We start from the raw sequence: 20,083 nt of genomic DNA on the forward strand, positions 1-20,083 counted from the left end.
TATCAAAATATTAAAGTAATTGGTCCGTAATTTATAAAGTGATTACGGAAAATTATCAGATAAGTAGATTGTGCCTACATCTGTGGAATGAGACACTTTGAGTACCTACTTGGTATTTACATATTTGTTCAATGTAATAAAAATTTAATGGTATGTCATTATATTATCTTAATAGTTCAGTGTCTAAATAGTAGCAAATAGATCTAAGTAAAATAAAGTGCAATAGTTATAAAAAACTTATTTATTACACTCAATTTTATTTCAAAATATTTAAATATTAAAAAAAATAATTAAACAACGATCAAAGTTTTTTTGGCCTTTTAAATAATTCGTATTAAAAAATATAGTTTTTATTTGTTTTAAAAATTTATAATAGATGTAAATCCAAGGATTAATTTTACCTCAGTTAATGATATAACCTCAGTTTAATGATATAACTATCATGAAAACATATTAAGGAATCTTGCTGAAATATTAAAGGTTACAACAAAACATTACAATAATGTAAACTTATTTTTTACTCGTTTATCAAATTTAATAAATAATTCTTATTCACTTTCAAAACATCGAAATACGAAAAAAAAAAATAAGGGAAGTATAAAAGCCAAGTAGCGTAAAAAGCGAAATTCTGTCGACCATTAAAGCTTTAAAAGGAAAACATCGTAAACTCATCGCGATAAAACCAAAAACATATTTCATCACAAATTATTCATATAATCAATGAATAATTTTCGGCTGGTTATACGAGAGATGAAACGCTTATGCGCCGATTCGAAACACAGCACATAAAGCGGTAATAGCACTGACCTAATTACCCGTTTTTCCAAACCAACATTGAGATTAAAGCTTTCGCGAGATGAATCGTGTAATTTCAAACTCAACCGCCTTTGTACATGAGTCTTGCTGAAAGCGGTGAAACACATACCTCATAGCTTTTGCTATAATCACGTGCAACGCGAGCTAACACAACAATAACTCATTATTACCGGCCCGCTTGAAAAGATGCGGATAGTATGCAATAATGTTCAGCGAAAGTTAGCGTTGCATGTAGGTAGCTGAAATAAGCCTAAGCAAAAAGATATACCAGATTTCTAAGCCGATCAAATTGTCGAAAATCTAACGACACTATCATCGACCAACAGTTATTATTTCACAAATCTTAATCATTCTTTATTATTAAACCTTAATGACTTTCTTTGGTGTAAAATTAGCATGGATAAATAATTAATTTCGCTAATGTAACGTGGATACAGATGACACAAATTTTAAATTATGGTAATCTACAATCATTTGCGATAAACAGATCGTTGAATAACTTCGGTCGTTAGTTAATTACTGCAATAACTTCGCACGTCTACGTCTCATAAGGTCAAAGTATCAGCGTGAAACAATTAGTAATTGTTTATAAACGGGGACAAAATAATAGATAAAAAGATACTGTATGAAGGTTTCACCGCAAAGTTTTTAACGAAGTAATTATAGTTTTTTTGCTTTAGTATACTTTAATCCTACTTTTCGAAACTGAATTCAATAATCAATTGATATCGTATCAATATTTTAGAAAGTTTTTTTTTTTTTAATCATTGGTTATTTTGTCGATTCCTTATTTTTTAACCGACTTCAAAAAAAGGAGGAAGTTAGTCAATTCGACTGTACATATATTTTTTTTATATATGTTCGGGGATAACTCCGTCGTTTATGAACCAATTTTGATAATTCTTTTTTTGTTGGAAAGGAGATATCTCATAGTTCTGATAGAGATGATCTGATAATGGGATTCCAGAGAAATCGAAGGAAACTCACGAAAATCCGCATAACTTTTTACTGAATCTTTGATAATGCGTATTTACTTGACTATTTTTTCGTCTACCTACGTTGTATTTCTTTTCGATTTACTTGAAGTCAGTTTTTCTTCACAACATTTTTGAATATCATATCAAAAATTGAAATTTTTATATTCGTTTGCCTGCAAACACAATTATCAGGAAACGACTGTACGATCGTTAGAGTTTTCTATAGATTCTATTCAACTTTCAACTTTTAAAGAATAATCTTTAAAGACGCTACTATAATAAGAAAGATGAATAAATTTCATTACTATTTATTACACGTCGTTTTTACATTAAATAAAACGGTTGTAGTTAGTTTAGCTGAACGGCTGCTCGCCTAGAAAATTCTCTAACGAGTCCAATTTTTGTATCTAGATGAAATATATTAGTGTATCAGAATATTTTATATCTATATATATACAAATAAACAAAATTGGAGTGTCTGTAATATTAAAATAACCGGTTTTTACTAGATGTATATGGATGTGTATACACGGTACATATACCAATATAACATTTTTTACAATTTTATGTAGTATATTTATTGAAGTAAGGCACTTGAGTTTTAGTAAGTACTTCGTTGAGTTTGTTCTAAGAGTGTGAATTAGAAGTTCAAAGTTTGTACAGAAAGACCATCTTTTTTTGTAGTTAGAAACATGAATACAAGTACGAGTATCGTATACGATATTTAAGAATCTCTTTTTATAAATAGTCGTTATTATTATTTAAATAGAATATCGAAAAGAATACGTAAATTGTTTTTAGCCACTCGGTTTGAATCCTGTCCGAATGTATTGGAAGTACATACGTTTCAAAACAAATACCGACATTTAATTTCCCGGGGCGTAAATGTGAACTACACTAACAGTACGAAAACTGCAATTTCAAACTGCAGCTACTTTGCTCATGAATGTCACTTGTGAGAACACCAACCTATTTATTTAACACTAGTACTTGCTCGAAGAACGATTTATACAAACAACCGCCTTTGACTTCATGCCACGAATGTACTCAGCAGTCTTGCGACGGCAAAAGCACAATTAATTATTTCAAATCTTTATACACTCAGCTCTTGTCGGTTTTCGTATAAAGACAACGTCAAAGACATCGTAAAATTGTAAATGAGGAAGAAAAATTGTAGAATAAATTTAGAAGAATTTTTCTGCTAATTGGGGACGTGACATTTACTACTTATACAGTATATAGTATTATAAATAAATTTTTGGCTATTTTAGTTCTGTTCAATTGTAGCAGAAAGTTTCAGGAAAATACGTAGGAGCTTACAAGGAAAATATAAGTTGATGCGTGTAACATGGGAGATCAGAAATTTGTAATGAAAATATATTAATATCTACTCATGTTTTTGATGAAATATAAAAAAATTGTCTTGCTACAGCAATAAGTTATTTCAACAGATACAAATGTGCTGTTCGAAATTATTTTACAATTATGAAATTATTATTAAATGTAACAAGAGACGAAAACAAAAGTCAAAGAAGTAATAATTAATTACCATTACCAAATGACCCCTCAGCGGTCAATCAGAAATTGCTATTGCTAATAACGTGAGTGAGGCTCCAATTAGTTATCGGCATAATAGCTTGAAAGCATGCCAGCGACTGAAGCGCGCGGGGAATCTATTCACGACCGCGGAGCATGAGAAACATGCGATGCTATTCGGCTGAACTATTGAGAATTGATTAATATATATTGAACATTTTATTATATACCTGGTTCCTAAATGAAAAAATAATTTCAAAAACGAAATACAGTTTTATATGAATGTAAATTCTTTATTGAGATAAAAGGCGTTTTTAAATTTTAAGCAGGAATTTTCTAATTTGAAACCGCCTGACTGGGAAAGTACGTCAAAAAAGATCAGAGCCTAAATAAGACTGTTTTCAAGTGTAATAGTGTCGTGTTCCTGTAAAATCACGTCACGTCTGTGTAAGGTAGTCAGAGCTCCTATTGTAGGCGTCCATAAAGCAACGGTTTCCGTTTACCATCAGGCAATACCGTTGCATTGTTTATCCCTTTGAATTATAATAAAGTATATAGCGTTAATTTGCGAATAAATTATGATTGCTATTGCAAGTAAGAAGACCCGCGCGGTTAATGATTATAACTTAATTAGAATTAGCTTCAATAATTTTACGTTTCAGTCTGTAACATCCCACTTCTGGGCAAAGGCTTCTTTTTTCATGTAGGAGAAGGATTAGAGCTTAATCCACCACGCTACTCCAATAACGGTTGGCGGATATATTTCCTGCTATGAGTCCCGATCGCTATCAGGTGTACATAATAGCAACCGGAAACGACGGCTTAACGTGTTCTCCGAGGCACGGTGGAGAAACCCACAAAGACTGCACAAACACCCACACCATGGCAAACATCTGTATGGCCAATACAAATATTTGTCATGTGTCATCGAATCCGCAACCGCCAGCGCAACAGCCACAAACCAGCGCTGTGACTGTTGCGCCAACGCGGCTGGCAATAATTTTTAGTGTAGATTTTTTAGAACATATACATTTCACATCTGTATAACATTAAATAGCCCTTAGTAACACATTATTATAATTAATATTATATTATTATTACATAATATTATTATATTTATATTATTTATTATTTTTCTTTCTCATCCTCAATATAGATTAACACTTTTTAACACATATTAAGGGCTTTATAACATTCTAATATTATTCATAAAGCCGAGTTCTTAAAGCGAAATGAGATCATTTAGTTAGAATTTGATTTAAAGATAATATATTTTAAATTTCATTAATAATTCATTAGCATGACATAAAGTAAGACGCTAATTTGTCACATCAATTTTATGTAGCAGTATTAATTAATATAATTGCATATTTTAACGTCCCGTTGCTGGGCTAGGGCCTCTATCTCCATATAGGATATGTATTGGAGCTTAATCCACCACGCTCCTCCACTGGTTTGTAGATAATTTAAATGACACATTACAATAGAAATACTGTACCGTGAAACTTCCAAGAAGAAGGATTGAAACTTAATCTGTGACGCTTTGTGTTCATAATTCAATAAATGTAAGAAGTTCTTTGTTACATCGTCTTTTATCTTACATTTTCGATCACTTTAAAAGAATATTTCGTCATAATCTTTATATGTACTTACATAGTTAGCAACTAAGTCCGGGTGGTCAGTTTCCAATCCGTCATCAAGAATGGTGACCACCACGCCTCGTCCTGTCACACCTTCCCGCCACGCTGGTATCACGTTCATGTCTAAACCACCACCTCGATTCTGTGAAAAAATACCAATTGTTGATAATTAGTTTTGTCGAAATTACTGTTTTGGTAATTATAAACACACTTTCTAGATGAGGTACAACTACACAAATATAAATAATAAAGCTGATTATTTAGATTATATTTAATAATAGGGGCCATTTCGCTATATTGTACCTTGAACGAAGTCTGTAAATAGTGGCGCTGTATACGTAAGCTTCTTCCACAGACTAGGTAGGTGCCAAAGATGTTGATTAATTTTTAATTGAAATGATGAATTAAAAATGTAAATGAGAACATAAACTGACGATAGAAATACAGTATTTTTTTTTTTCAGTTAATCGAGTTCTACTCACAACTTGGCTCACTAGCCTATCTTTACCTATCTCTCGTATCGAATACAAAATTTACTAATGACTTGTAACCGCCATTTCATCCTTTTAGTAATTCATAATGATTTATTAAATGTTTTATTTAGTCAACTAAAAAAATTATATTAGGTTGATGTATTTTTGAAGTCTATTTAATAAAAACTGAAGATATGTAATATATCATAAAATTTGCGAATCAGATACTAGCTTTTTATTGCAGTTTTTTTATAAATATAAACTTTAGATTTGACTGAAAAAAATTTCTCACAAAGTAGTCGTTTTTTAGACGAAAGAGAAAGCAATCACAAAATATCATTCAATACCGGATCAAAATACTTCAATTCAAAGAAACCATTCAGAACTTTTCAGACTTACTGAAAAATATTGTTTCTCCAAATATTAAAGCAATAGCGTAGAACTCAATAAACTAAAAGAACATTATATCGTGAACAGAAATTGCAGTACAAATCTTCAGTCTTACAAATAAAAGATTGTCATGTTAAAGATAGAACACGAGAATTCTTCCATTTTAATTTAATGATCTCAATTTTATTTATATTTCAAAATAGTCTTTATCACTTCAGCCTATCGCAGTCCACTGCTGGACATAGGCCTCCCCAAGTTCGCGCCACACTTTATTGTGATAGTCTTTATTGTGATTGTAATTATTATATTTTTTTAATCTTTATTTTATAATTAACGATTCCAATTGTGTGTAATGTAATGTGATTTTTTAATGTCTAGTAGATACGAGCATAAAGTTGTGTTTATGAATTGCTAGTGCTTGGTATACCTAATTGATAATTATATACAGAACTTTAACACAAACATTAATTTATGAAAAAAAATACTTAAAATTATCTTTATAATCTTTTTAATACATGTTACGTATTTTTAAGTCATACTCAAGTTTTTACTGCAACAAGAGTAGGAGATCTTCGATAATTCAGCGGACAAAAAGTTTAACGACCGATTACTTTTATATGCGAACATCAGGCTTTATTGAGTATGAAATTTAATGATGATAACTTTTCGGTTTAGCGAAGAGAGATTTGTTTAAGATTCTATCAGACATAAACAACATAATATAAACATCTCATAAACAAAGTTCAATTGAAGTATTAAATAAATTTAAGCAAGCCTTGAAGTATTTTTTAATTTTAATAATAATGTGAAGCCAGCCAGCCAACAGTTTAAATTCTTATTTTAATTTAAATCATTATAACATTGTCTTAAGTGTGCAGTATCACTATATCCCCCTATACTCTACAAGGGTCGATCAAGATTTTCATTTTTTGGTTATATCTATTTCTTAGCATTCAGGCCAAAATTTTCTATCGTTTTACCATAAAAAATAATACAACTTACATATCGAATCATGACAAATGTACGCAGAATATACAGCAACAGCAAACAGCAACAGAATATTTTAAGGATAGTTACATATTTTCTAAAAGACGGTCATATTTTACGACCAAAAAAAATGCTGAACTGGTGATTCAATAACATTCGCATGTTTTACAGAATAATAAAAACTTGTAACATCCGGTGACTCCTAAAAGAACGATGTCCTTCTTAATTATTACATTTTTATTAGAAAAATACATAGAATGAATTGTCGAACTCAAGCGGACAGGAAGCCAATTTTAATTTTCTGTCGTATTAAAATTGGTAAAGCATATAAAAAATCAAATTGTTTTATACAACAAGAGGGCTTTGAGCATTTGCCACTTATGGTAGACAGTTGGATAACACCAAAAAATTGATGAATTTTTAAAGTTTTGGTTTATTTATAGAGTTTCTTAGTTAAGCAAATATTTATTTTTATGTTTCCAAACAACCAAATACTTTAAAGTTATTTCCTGAAATCTACATAAAAAACAAGACACAAGTTTATAGGTCTACACAAGTTAACACATTTTTATATAAAGACTAGCTGACTCGGCAAACGTTGTCTTGCCGCTAAACGCTATTTAAAAATAAGGGTTGGTGGTAAAAAGATGAAAATTTAGGGTTGTATGTATTTTTCAACGCCAAATCGTAATAAAATAAAAAATAAATAATTTATCTAAAAATTAAAAAAAAATTAGGGCCGGACATAAAACACAGTAACATTAACATTTAGGGGGATGAAAAATAGATGTTGTTCGATTCTCAGACCTACCCAATATCCACACAAAATTTCATCAGAATCGGTCAAGCCGTTTCGGAGGAGTTTAACTACAAACACCGCGACACGAGAATTTTATATAACAGATGTTTCAAGGCGTTACTCATAGCTGACGATGAAATCTAATTAACAATTTATTAAACAGAAATTTTAAACATTGTAACGATACTCAAATACGCCTTAGAGCGCAGAGTACGACCCGCCCGTCAAGAGAAGATAATAAGGCAGAAAATTAGCTATTAGCCGAGACAAGGCAAAGGGAAAATTAAGATGTAATGATCGTACGGTATAGGATGATATGAAAGTCGATTATCTCTGGATATATTATGATTTATGACTCTAGAAGATATAGCTTTTATATTTTTGAATCTATTCCAATGGCAAAGATAGCATCATACCTCGTTTGTAATCTACATCTTTACAACCAAGTCACTGGTGTTTGCTTATGCATGATTGTCAACATATATTTTTTCAAATGAAAATAATTTTAGAAGAATAATTTACAGTTATTTGATATGTTTTTTTTTTTTTTTTTTTTTTTATTAATAAGTTTAAGTCATCTGTTATAAAGGTAAGTAACTTATTATTGGTGTCTGTATTTAAGGTAGAAGTCGACAGATACAGAATCATATTTTATTCATTCACTTATCAATACTTTATCGCACAATACACTGTTGAATTGTACGAAAGTGGGACTTAAAGGATAAATATATACAGTTTCATTATTTAATAATAATTTTATTGATACACAATACAGAATTTAAAATAAACATAATTTTAAACGATAGGTGGTGGCAAGAACACTGAGAGTATGACTCGTTAATCATAATTCTGTTACTCTTGACTAAAGAAGTCAAGCAGTACGAATGGATTAATTATTTTCGCCACAATTTAAAACAGAAAAAGCGGTAGAAAATTTTTGCGTTTAGGTTTTAATAATCGTACGTACAGCGCTTGACTTTTTGAAATAATTAGAATTTGGCATGAGTTTAAAAATTCCATTCTTCTATCAAAATTGAAACTAGTAAAAAATTGACTACAGTTGTTGCGTAAAAGTGTTACATATTAGTTTTCTATCGTTTACGTAAAATAACGTAAGTTTTTTTTATGTCACTAGGTCGGCAAACAAGCGTACGGCTCACCTGATGGTAAGCGATTACCGTAGCTTATAGACACCTGCAACACCAGAGGCATCGCAAGCGCGTTGCCGACCCAATCCCCAATCCCCCCGGGAGCTCTGGTCACCTTACTCACCAACAGGAACACAATACTGCTTGAAAACAGTATTATATTGCTGTGTTCTACTCTTCTGTAAGGTCGAGGTACTGTCGGGCTGCTCCAGTCGGGCTGCTCCATATTTTGAGCAGGAAATTCCTGCTGTGCCCTACCTCAGTTTATATTATGGAATTAAACTGTTTGTTTGATCGTATTGGTCTTTGGTCATATCGATCAGATTTCAAAAATTATTTTGATGTTTAAAACCTTTTTATTGAGGAAGATTGTACAAAAAAAAATGTCGCTAGCAATAATATAGACAATGCGGTAATAATTAAAAGAGAGTGAAACACCTAGTGGTACCTTCATAATAAGGACCATTATTTTACTTCCAAAACCATTCTAAGACAAGACACATTATTCCAAAATAATTAAGTAATACATACTCTACATATTTTAACAATATTCGCAAGAAGTAAATTAAAATAGAAAGTAAACAGAAAATAAAACAATATAGAAACAAAATTACAACCATAGGTACACATTAAGAAAATAAAATATTTTAATGAATGGAAACACGTGAAAATTGAATTATACAAAGCTACATACCAGGTACCACATGTGAGGCCACTTGGGATCGTTTAATTGGAATTTAGAATCGGCAGAGCGCGGTCTCCCTTTCACTCTCGAGTGCATTTCACGTTTCGTACCGACTTCTCTCTTCAGGGACGGCGCCCCCGATGCTTTTGTTTCAGCTATAACAAATTGTACTCTAATGAACTTAAGCTCTATATTGTTAATTTGCGTGCCTGCGCTACTTTGAAATAAGTAAATAGGTTAGTTTATAAAAGGTTATTAAATAAAAACTTTTTCTTAATTTTCATTTTCATTGTATTTAAATTGAGGACGAATATTTGAAAAATTCATAATAATAGCTGTATTTAAATACTAATTTCTAAAATTTCTTCGTTTAAAATTTTTTGTAATATTTTTAACTGAATGAGTTATTGAAAGTGAAAATTAAAAGCTATGTTACTTAATTAGAAAAATGACATTGAAAAAAGTTTAAAAGCTTTTATAGAGCAGGTGAAAAGGTCAAGGAAATTCATTTATAGGCGATCTTGGTATAAATTTACTCAATTGTATGAAGAATGTTAAAGCTTTAATTCAATTCATGTGACATATTTACTGTTGTTTAAATTAAACAAATTAGTAAACAGGAATTAGTACACTCGTATTACACTCGTACTTGTAATATTAACCAATATCACTTTATTATTAAAAATTATCCATGGCTTATTTATCATAACGTACATGATTTTTTTTTATATAAAATGTACACAATACGCTTAATATTACTATTTATATCAGTATAGTAGCATAAAGGTGACAAATCAAAATGCATTACAGCTACTAAGCGTACAAGTACATCACATCATCATCACATCAGCCTATCGCAGTCCACTACTGGACATAGGCCTCCACAAGTTCGAGACAAAATGGCGTGAACTCATGTGTTTTACCCACAGTCACCACACTGGGCAGGCGTGTTGGTGACCTCAGGGCTGGCTTTGTCGCACCGAAGACGCTGCTGCCCGTCTTAGGCCTTGTATTTCAACGCCAGCAGTTATATGGTTATCCCTTAGTCGCCTCTTACGACACCCACGGGAAGATAGGGGGTGGCTATATTCTTTACTGCCGTAACCACACAGCATACGTACAAGTACAATTGTACTTAATTAATTGGATATTATTTTTGAATGACGAATATAATAATGTTACCTCAAGCTACCTTCATATGCGATAGAACAGACTTACATATAATGGATTATTTATGCAAAAATGTAAGAGTTATCTACGTTATCACTCACTAAACAGAGCATAGGTATAAATATTTCTCATAAGCTATAATAGATAGTTAACTTAGTTCACTGTAGGGTATAACTAACATCAAAATAAACTTGCCTGTACTTGTGCTATCTGGTAAGGGCTGAAAATCCCTTTTCTTCCGTGATAGGACCTTCTGTTGTTTCGCCCATTGTACCCGCTCGTCCGCTTCTAGCCGGCTGTGGTGCGCATGCGCAGCCGTCAACGAACGCTTCGCCAACAAATTGTGATGGAAGTGGAAATGATTGTCGAATATCTGAAACAATAAAAGAAATACTGTTAAGATAAGTTAGATAAATAACAATCAAATGAACTTGTAGATAATAACATCGCTTAAGTATGGTGTATTTTCGTAAAAAAAAAACGAAAAAACGAATGATTCTTCTGTAAAACTTTTAATATTGCTAAATAGAGAGATTAGATAGATTTTAATATTGAGAGACAATGTTAGTACATTGCTGATAGTATTTAACGAGGTAAAGTATTACAGTTCATACTTCGCTTTTCCAATCACACTTCTGTAAGCTTAAGACTTAAAATTATGTTCTGAAGGATAAAAATTACAAAAAAAAAACAAAAAAAGAACGATCAAACTCTTCATCTATATTATTATTTAACAAGTACAATAAACAAATGCGTTCACGAATAACGTACCAATAAAAGAGCATGTTTCTGAAAATTTGAAGTGGCGCTGGTAAAATCGTAATATTTATGAATCTATTAAATTCGTACGTGTGCAGTGCAGGCTGTGGATAACAGTAGAGTAAAACCCATACAGAACACTCTTTAGGACCAGTATTATTAATATGAAAAGCATTTTGACTTCAATACCTTACTGCAGCCATTTATTGTTATTTTATTAAACTTTACCATTTAAAAAAATTATAAATGTAACAACAACGTCAAAACTGAAGTTAATTTCAAAAAAGTATTATCTTGTATTTTAGTAACGACTATTGATAAAGACATTGCTCTGGGTCATGTGTGGTGGTGCATTCACCGTGTATGAGCCGACAACAGCGGGTTCGACTCCCGCTCGGGATATCCATCCCGTATTATATTTGTACAAATGTTCGTTTCTGGTCTGGTTATTTGGGTCTCGCCACCGTGCCTCGGAGAGCACTTTAAGCTCCCGGTTGTTATTATAATTATACACCTGATAGCTATCGTTATTTATAGTAGTAGGTGGATCTCCAACACTCTCTAACACGGAGAAAGAGGCCTATGCCGAGAAATCGATGGAAAAATTAGTTACACGTCTAAGAAGAATGAAAATCCGTAAGGAAGTAGAATTTTAAGTAATAAATAGAGAATAACATTACAAGTCAAATCGTAGTTATTTTACGTCTTCAAAAATATCTGAATAGAATCTAATAAGTGTACACCAAAGCATACCTATATCCTTGCTAAGTCGAGTAAGTTGAATAAGTCGGATAGTTGTCTATCCGATCTATTTTATTTAACACTTTATAACACATTTGAATTTAAATAAAGAAAATAATAATAGTGTACAACTTTAAAAAAATTATAAAGGCCAGCCTACCTTATCACTTAAAGTAATCTCTTACATGCCTCCAAAAATAGGGAAAATGTTGGTAAATAAAAAAAGAGTGTGTTTTGATCAAACGACTGAAGTAAAACTTCATGATTTGCCCCTTCAGTAATATACACAACCTCTCAAATTCCGTTTGCTTCGCCCGATCACACGTTTCGTAACGTGCTCCTCTCGCATTCACCAGCTGTTAAGCTGTCCACGTCAAGCATGCGTGTAAAAAAGTTTTACTTCAAAGTGTGAACATTAATTATTTATACTACAAATTATAGTTATGACAATACAATGACTAAACCTCTTACTAGTTAACTTTAGCAACTTAATAACAGTAAAAATATATTGCAAATGTGGTACAGTAGTAGATATCACGGAGCGATGAATTAGCGCTTCGAAACAGTTACGGAGAATTCGCCGAGCGTGTCGTGTCGTGTTCTGTGATAATAATAATTAACAAAGCTCTATTGTGGTCGATACAACTGGAACATATAAGTGTATAATCTATGACTGGAACCGTACACGCGACCAATCTGTTTGAAATTCCGTGGAACTACGACGACTACAACAGGAAACTATATTATTATATAAAAATTTAAAGTTTGTTTTAACAGAATCTTTTAGTGTGCAAAAAAATATGAATTCACTTCAATAAAAAAAACTATAAGTAATTATGACACTAGATGTCACACTCCTCATCATCATCATCATCAGTCAACTTGTGTGGGTTGTCTGGAAGAGATCACTATCTAGTGATAAGACCGCCCGTTGCATGTGACGTAATTATTTTTTTTTTCCTTTTAAGCTTTACACTTATGTAATTGTTATACGTTACTGTGTGCAATAAAGTTATTTATTATTATTATTATTGTGTCTACAACTAACCGCCAATAACTATAAACTTTAATAAGGAATAAGCACGAGATTATAACGTATACTTTTTTTAAAGAGTATGACAAACCTATATTTCAAAAAAATAAAATAAAACTCTAAATACAGTATATGCCCATATTTCTTAGGCTATAGATAGGGTAAAACCGGGATAGATGCCTCACTTTTTGAAATAGCGACCTAATTTTAAAAATATGATTTTTATACGAATAATTTTTATTAATGTAGCTAGTTCAATCCTTTATGTTGAATTATGACTGTTTTTTTTTCAACCTAGCCAATGCAGATTAAGCAGAAATTAGCTTTTCGTGAACCCTTTTTTTTTGAGGATAGATGCCTACCTATATGGATAGTTGCCCCACCATGAAAATAGTCAGTGGGATAGATGCCCTTTAAACCGTGTAAACGAAAAACCCAAACCAAATGTTAGGTTAGGTTAGGTTAGTTCTACTCCTAAAACATCGATTGTCTCCAAGAAACATGGGCCATAGCAATGAAAAATTTTTGGGTTTTTTTTATATCTTTTAATTGTTATAATTAGAATATAATTTTTATATCACACAGATTACTATACCTAATTAAATTTTTAGAGCTTTTGTTTAACTAAAATATAAAATCTTAAGTTTCAACATGATATATATATATATATATATATTAAAGTATATATATATATATATATATATATATATATATATATATATATATATATATATTTGATTAAATTTTACAAGCATTTATTCAACAAAAGTATAAATTCTTAATTGTTGGTCTAAAATATTCATATCAAGTGTCAACATGCACATTGCACAATCATACTTTCTCATCGAAAGCTGACTGTAGGTTTTCTATAGTCCAAGAACATACTCGAGCTCGCATTTCTTCCTTTTTTTTTATATTTTCGTGGCATAGTTCTGCTAGAATCAGTAAAACATCCAAACATAAATATACGTAAATACATAAAAAATATAACAGACACAAAAAAATTATACATATAAACTTACTCTGTATATGGTGAATGAAGGGATAGATGCCCCTAACCTATACCTCAAAAAATCAGGGCAACTATCCTTTGTGATTGGGATAGATGCCCACGTATTTTTTAAATAAATTATAAACAAAATAGCATCTATTTACAACTATATGAAGACTCAATGACCCAGTATATAGACGTGATAAAAAATATAACGGAATTAATTACTATTTATAAAATTATACAACCTTAAATACTAACGTTTAAAACTTTGACGTGTTTGTAAATTTCGCCACGGAGAAAATTACACACACGATCCAAACGCGTCCTTGTCACTGATATCATCTGTGGATATCTGAGGTACGGGGTGACTTCGACTCCTACTTATGCGATTAATTTTTATTTGTGAGTTCGGGATGTTAGGTTTTTAGAACATGAGGCATCTATCCCACTGCGGCATCTCTCCCGGTTTTACCATATACGAAAAAAAAAACATACAAATAAATAAATAAATTATAGATATTTTAATAGGAAATACCGTAAGCGTCGGACTACGTCCTAGCTTTTACGGGCAGTCACAGGACTGTCGATCTGCAGTCTTATGTAACAAATAGCCTGTAGGATAAGCGTAATGCGTGATGTTAATTTTAAATTGCCTGTGCCTGTGGAAGTTAATTTTAAATTTATAAAAGAAAAACCTACATTTTATCTATAAATCATCTTAACTTTACGAAATCCGAACTAGAGACGATTTTTACTCTCTCCAACCCTTTCGTGATTTATTTTTGACATACTAAAGTAGACTAGTCTGGATCTTAGACCATAAAAAGTGTAATAAAAAATACCTAACCAGGATAAATGAAATAAGGTATGTGGAGGGAAATTCGACGAAAATTTTATTCCAGCCGCGCCACATTGATAGGAATGTTAATAAGGATAAATTAAACAGGAATGTAAGTGAATAAAGTGAGACCCAAGTGAGCAATTAATTTTCCAATGACACTCTTAATTAAGAACTCCTTGACATAAAATTATATTTCAATATAAAACATTTACTTTGTAAATGAATTCATTAATAGTGATAAGTTGCTTTAATTAACATATGTACATCTATAAATATAATCCGTCTTATATCTTATTCGAGTTACAATATACAAACAAAAATAAAACATTCAAATACAAATTCATATCGCAGGGTATATGAATATAAATAATTATTCATGGGTACTAATAATAATAATATTCGTACATTTTACAATTGTTCTTTAAATACGTACAGTAATGACACGAAAATTATGATTATCTCTAAAAATACAGAAACATTGATTGATCAAAAGAGAAAATTTATTTTAAAATCAAAAGTAAAAAAGCTGTAAATATTATGAACGCAGCAAAACTACTCTCATTTCTTTTTAAATATAATTAGGTTGGCAAACAAGCGTACGGCTCACCTGATGGTAAACGATTATCGTAGCTTATAGACGATTGCAGCACGAGAAGCATCGCAAGCGCATTGCCGACCCTATCTCCAATGCTCCCAGGAGCTCTGGTCACCTTACTCACCAACAGGAACACAATACTGCTTGAAAACAGTATTACGAGTATTTAGCTGTGGTCTTCTGTAAGGTCGAACGAAGATTTTTATTTTGAGAAGGAAATTTCCTGCTGTGCCCGATCTCAGTTCCTTCTGTGCCCTACCTTAAAGGGAGCGGATCAAACTAATTAATGATGGAGCACCGTATACAGCCTTAGTCATTGTGAAAACCTATAACGAGTAACGTAACATGTAGGATGTCACTTTATATTTTGAATTTATTCAAATATTGATACAGTTTTTGTTGTATTGTACCTATAATATTTATCATTCAAATTTAGCATATAATCTACACTTATAAAAAAAATAAAATGGCGATATGTATAAAAAACAATTTTAACTTAATTATTATTTTGTGTAAAATTACTATTGAGAATATTAAAATGCTGATTATTATTAAAAATTATTGACTCCCCAACATTGAATTAAAAAATCGAAAATAAAATTATATTGAATATTAGGTACACTTTAAAATACATTATTAAGTTTAGATGATTAAAACCTCGATCTATTTTGAAATTAGTAAAAAAAAATACGAGTGAAAACGTTTGCAAACGTTTAATTTTGAAACAAACTACAATTTACCTTCTGTTTAATAATTTAAGTTTAGCCGAACAAAATATCTAAATGTAGTGTAAATGAAGTTAATTTAGTACTGAAATTCAAGTATAGCGCGATATTAAACTTCGCCGGTGGCAGCTCCCAAAACTACCGCATTGTGACCGCTTTAATTCGAACGCGGTTACCCTCTCGCGAAACAAATGTGATTTAACGCTTAAATAAATTCCCAGTACTATTTTTTAGCTTCCTATCTCCGATTTTCTCTTAGCGAAACAATTTTACAATTGGCACATTCTAACTTTAAGGTTTACTTAATAGACAATACGGATTGTTGTGAGCAACAATGTTTATTTTGATAAAAGAAACTTTGGTCTGTTATTCTGGTTTTTAACTGAAATACGTTAAACGATTATAAGCATTTATAAAAAAAAAATACAACAAAACATAATTACTTGAATAGCAAGTGTACCAAAATTCATTAAGGCTTTTCTCACGTTTTAATAAGTCAACAATATATTATTTATTACGAACGCGTTTAGAAAGAAGTTTGACAAATGTATTAGAATTAGATATCTAATTATATTGTTAAATTATGCCTCTCATTTCCACAATGATCTGGTAGATTCGGTTTTACAGAGCATCGAACATTTGAGTTATAGATGTGCAACATTTTGCCACTGGCCGTATGTGCATGGTGTTGTTATATCAAGATATATTAACAGAATAAAAACATTTAATGTCAACACGAATTAAATTAAAACAAAATTATAGCTAGTTACTCTAAAACAAATGAACTTAATTAAATAATTTTTATGCTTTAGAAATAATTTAAAAATAGGATAAAATAAACAGCACACAGCATTGACATATAGTAGTGATACAACAATATAACAGAGCCACAATTGAGACACTTGATCTTTTTAACACAATGTTGACCTTTAATCTCATCAAAAACTCAGTAGTTGTAAGTTGTAACAGCTCTTGACAGATACACAGTTGTTAAATTTACAGTTACGGAGCACTACGAAGTCGAAGTTAGTCGCTTGCGTGTTTTTTATTCTTATTTACCAATGAGATATTTTTTACATTCTACTACTTAAATGCAAAGTAATTTATTGAAGATGATGGCTTCATGGATGTTTTTTTTTTAAATATATAACTAGGTCAACAAACAAGCGTACGGCTGGCTCACCTGATGGTAAGCGATTATCGTAGCTTATAAACGTCTGCAATACTAGAGAAGCATCGCAATCAGGTTGCCGAGCCTTTCCCCTATTCCCCCCAGAACTCTGGTCGCCTTACTCACCAACAGGAACACAACACTACTTGAAAACGGTATTATTTAGCTGTGGTCTTCTGTAAGGTCGAGGTACTACCCCAGTCGGGCTGCTCCATATTTTGAGCAGGAAATTTCCTGCTGTGCCCTACTTCGGTTAATGTTTGTTACTGTTTTTCGCAAAAATTATTAAACTGATCGTAATGAAACTTGGTACGTAAATAACTGTAAATCCATAGTAACAAATAGACTAATGTTATCCCGATATCCCCGAAGGTTCAGAAGTCACGCAGGTGGAACCACACGACGGAGCTTTTATTATATATACATATATCATCCCTATTCTCTTCACCAGTCTGTATAAAGTATATCCCGGACATAAATTACGAATACACTTTAACAGCAGGAGGTAAAATAGTTTAACCCCTAGGACCTGTTTTACCTCAATCAAAAAAACCAACAACTTTTAGATTCTCAATTGCGAATAGAAATATGTCATAAGTAAAATGGTATTTGATGGTGAAAAATTATAGTATGTATACCATAAATTTTTATCGGTTGGGCAGCGTCATACGACAGATAGCTTAACGACAGCCAGTAAAACAAGCCCTAAATAAACATATGAATATTTATATGCACACTCGTTAGTTTAAAGCTATACAATAAATAAATTAAAGATTTGCGATATTGAATGGCGCTGTCTGAATTGAAATGCAAGTTATTCTGTACCATCGGAACAATGAGTGCACTCCCCCATAGAAATAGAGTTGAACATAGGCCGCATGTTTTTGTTAAATGACTTTGTCAAATTTAAAAAGTTCCTTGAAATAATAGAAGAAAGTTTGAATATTATTATATTAATGTTTTTTTTTTTCATTTTGGGTTACTTTGTTGGAGTTTTAGGAAAGATCATTAATTTTTTTGAAAATATAATACCTACATATATGGACACACCTGGGGATAGTCTAGCTTCAGTCTAGTTCAGTAGTTTCGGAGCCTATTCAATATAAACAAACAAACAATCAATCTCTTTATAATATTAACAAATATTATGATTTTTTTTTTTGTGTATAGTTGGTAAATATGAAATAGCTTATTAAGTTAAATAGACATAGATTAACTTTGTCTACCCTATGTTCATTCTATACCTATATATTATGTATATTCTATACCCTATACGACAATTGTTACTGTGAAACATCTCTTTAACTTCTTTTTAAATCAATGAACTTATTTTTAATCTGTATTACATTGTGTTTAATCAAACATGTTCCCATTTATTTTCGAGTAATCTCAAGTTCGAAGCTTAATAACCGAGGCGGGTAGAAACAACAATCCAAAAGGATGTCATTATCAGAGGCAGCTTGCTTATTAAATGTAATTTTAGAATTCATCACAAGAGAGAAGTTTTAATTTAATTTTCAGAAACAGACGGTCAGATATATAACTAAAAATTATTATGATGACATGTGTTATAACGTGAGTTCGTACGCTGACGTAAAAACCTATATACGTGCTAATCGTCGTGCTATTTTCCCCAAAAACACTAAAATATAAATCTAAAGACATTGGTGTAGTCAGTGAGTCAATTCAGCCTATAGCAATCCACTGCTGGACATAGGCCTCCCCATGTTCGCGCCACCATCCCGGTTTTCCCCAATTCTCATCCAGCCTACACCGGCAATTTTGCATATATCTGCGGTCTATCGGGTCGGAGTACGTCCCACACTACGTTTGCCAACACGCGGTGTCCACTCCAGGACACGTCTGCTCCAACGGTCATCGGTCCTGCGACACAGGTGACCAGCCCACTGCGCTTCAACTTGCTAATTCATAAGTGTAGATAGTTTATTTGACTTCTTAAACACGTGATTTATTACCCACCTATTGATGGTATGAGAAGTTATTGTCTTTTCACACCAGCTATCAAAAGTGTGTCTTTAAATTATCTGAAATTTACCAATTTTGGCACAGTTGTATTATTTTTTTACTCAGCAGAACCTTTTCAAAACTGTTAAAACTTTATAAAAAAAAAAGATAAATTAAATCAGTTCAGTCGTTCTCAAGTTATGGCGGGACCGAGAGAAATAGGAATCGTTTATCTATACATAAATGTATTACGTACATTTTAATATTGTGAATATATAATTATATACATTCCACTAAAGCCCTTATCCGATTTTACCTGTCCTTTCATTTATTATTCACTTCGGACACTTCTGAACTGCACACCCTCCTGCTTCAGTGAGTGTATAGCTCCCCTCTCTCTCGAGATACATAAATTCAAAGAAAATACGGAGCATTTGAGATATTTCACTATATTAAATCCTCTTTTTCCTTTTTCAAACCTATAAAAAATAGTAACAAATGAAAGAGGTAATTTACAATTATTATTCCTAAACTAAACAATTCGTATTAGTTCAGGAGATCAGTCGCCTATTGTGGTTATTTTTCTTTTTCTATTTTTAATAGACACTTATACTCGTAAACATAAAAAGTGATAAAGG

The 20,083-nt window shown here is 31.6% G+C and overlaps 1 protein-coding gene across 1 annotated transcript in view; it reads right to left on the minus strand.

Annotated features, from left to right (window-relative positions):
* LOC123658880 (furin-like protease 1) overlaps positions 1 to 20,083 on the minus strand; it is a 70,055-nt gene that overhangs the window by 33,530 nt on the left and 16,442 nt on the right. Inside the window, exons 2-4 of the mRNA XM_045594170.1 lie at positions 10,817 to 11,014; positions 9,461 to 9,606; positions 4,983 to 5,111 (exon numbers count right to left, since the gene is read on the minus strand). Of these exons, the coding sequence (XP_045450126.1) occupies positions 4,983 to 5,111; positions 9,461 to 9,606; positions 10,817 to 11,014 (473 nt within the window). The remainder of the gene's footprint in view (positions 1 to 4,982; positions 5,112 to 9,460; positions 9,607 to 10,816; positions 11,015 to 20,083) is intronic.

The sequence above is a fragment of the Melitaea cinxia genome, chromosome 13 (genome assembly GCF_905220565.1).
Source record: "Melitaea cinxia chromosome 13, ilMelCinx1.1, whole genome shotgun sequence".
In the NCBI taxonomy this organism is placed as follows: domain Eukaryota; kingdom Metazoa; phylum Arthropoda; class Insecta; order Lepidoptera; family Nymphalidae; genus Melitaea; species Melitaea cinxia.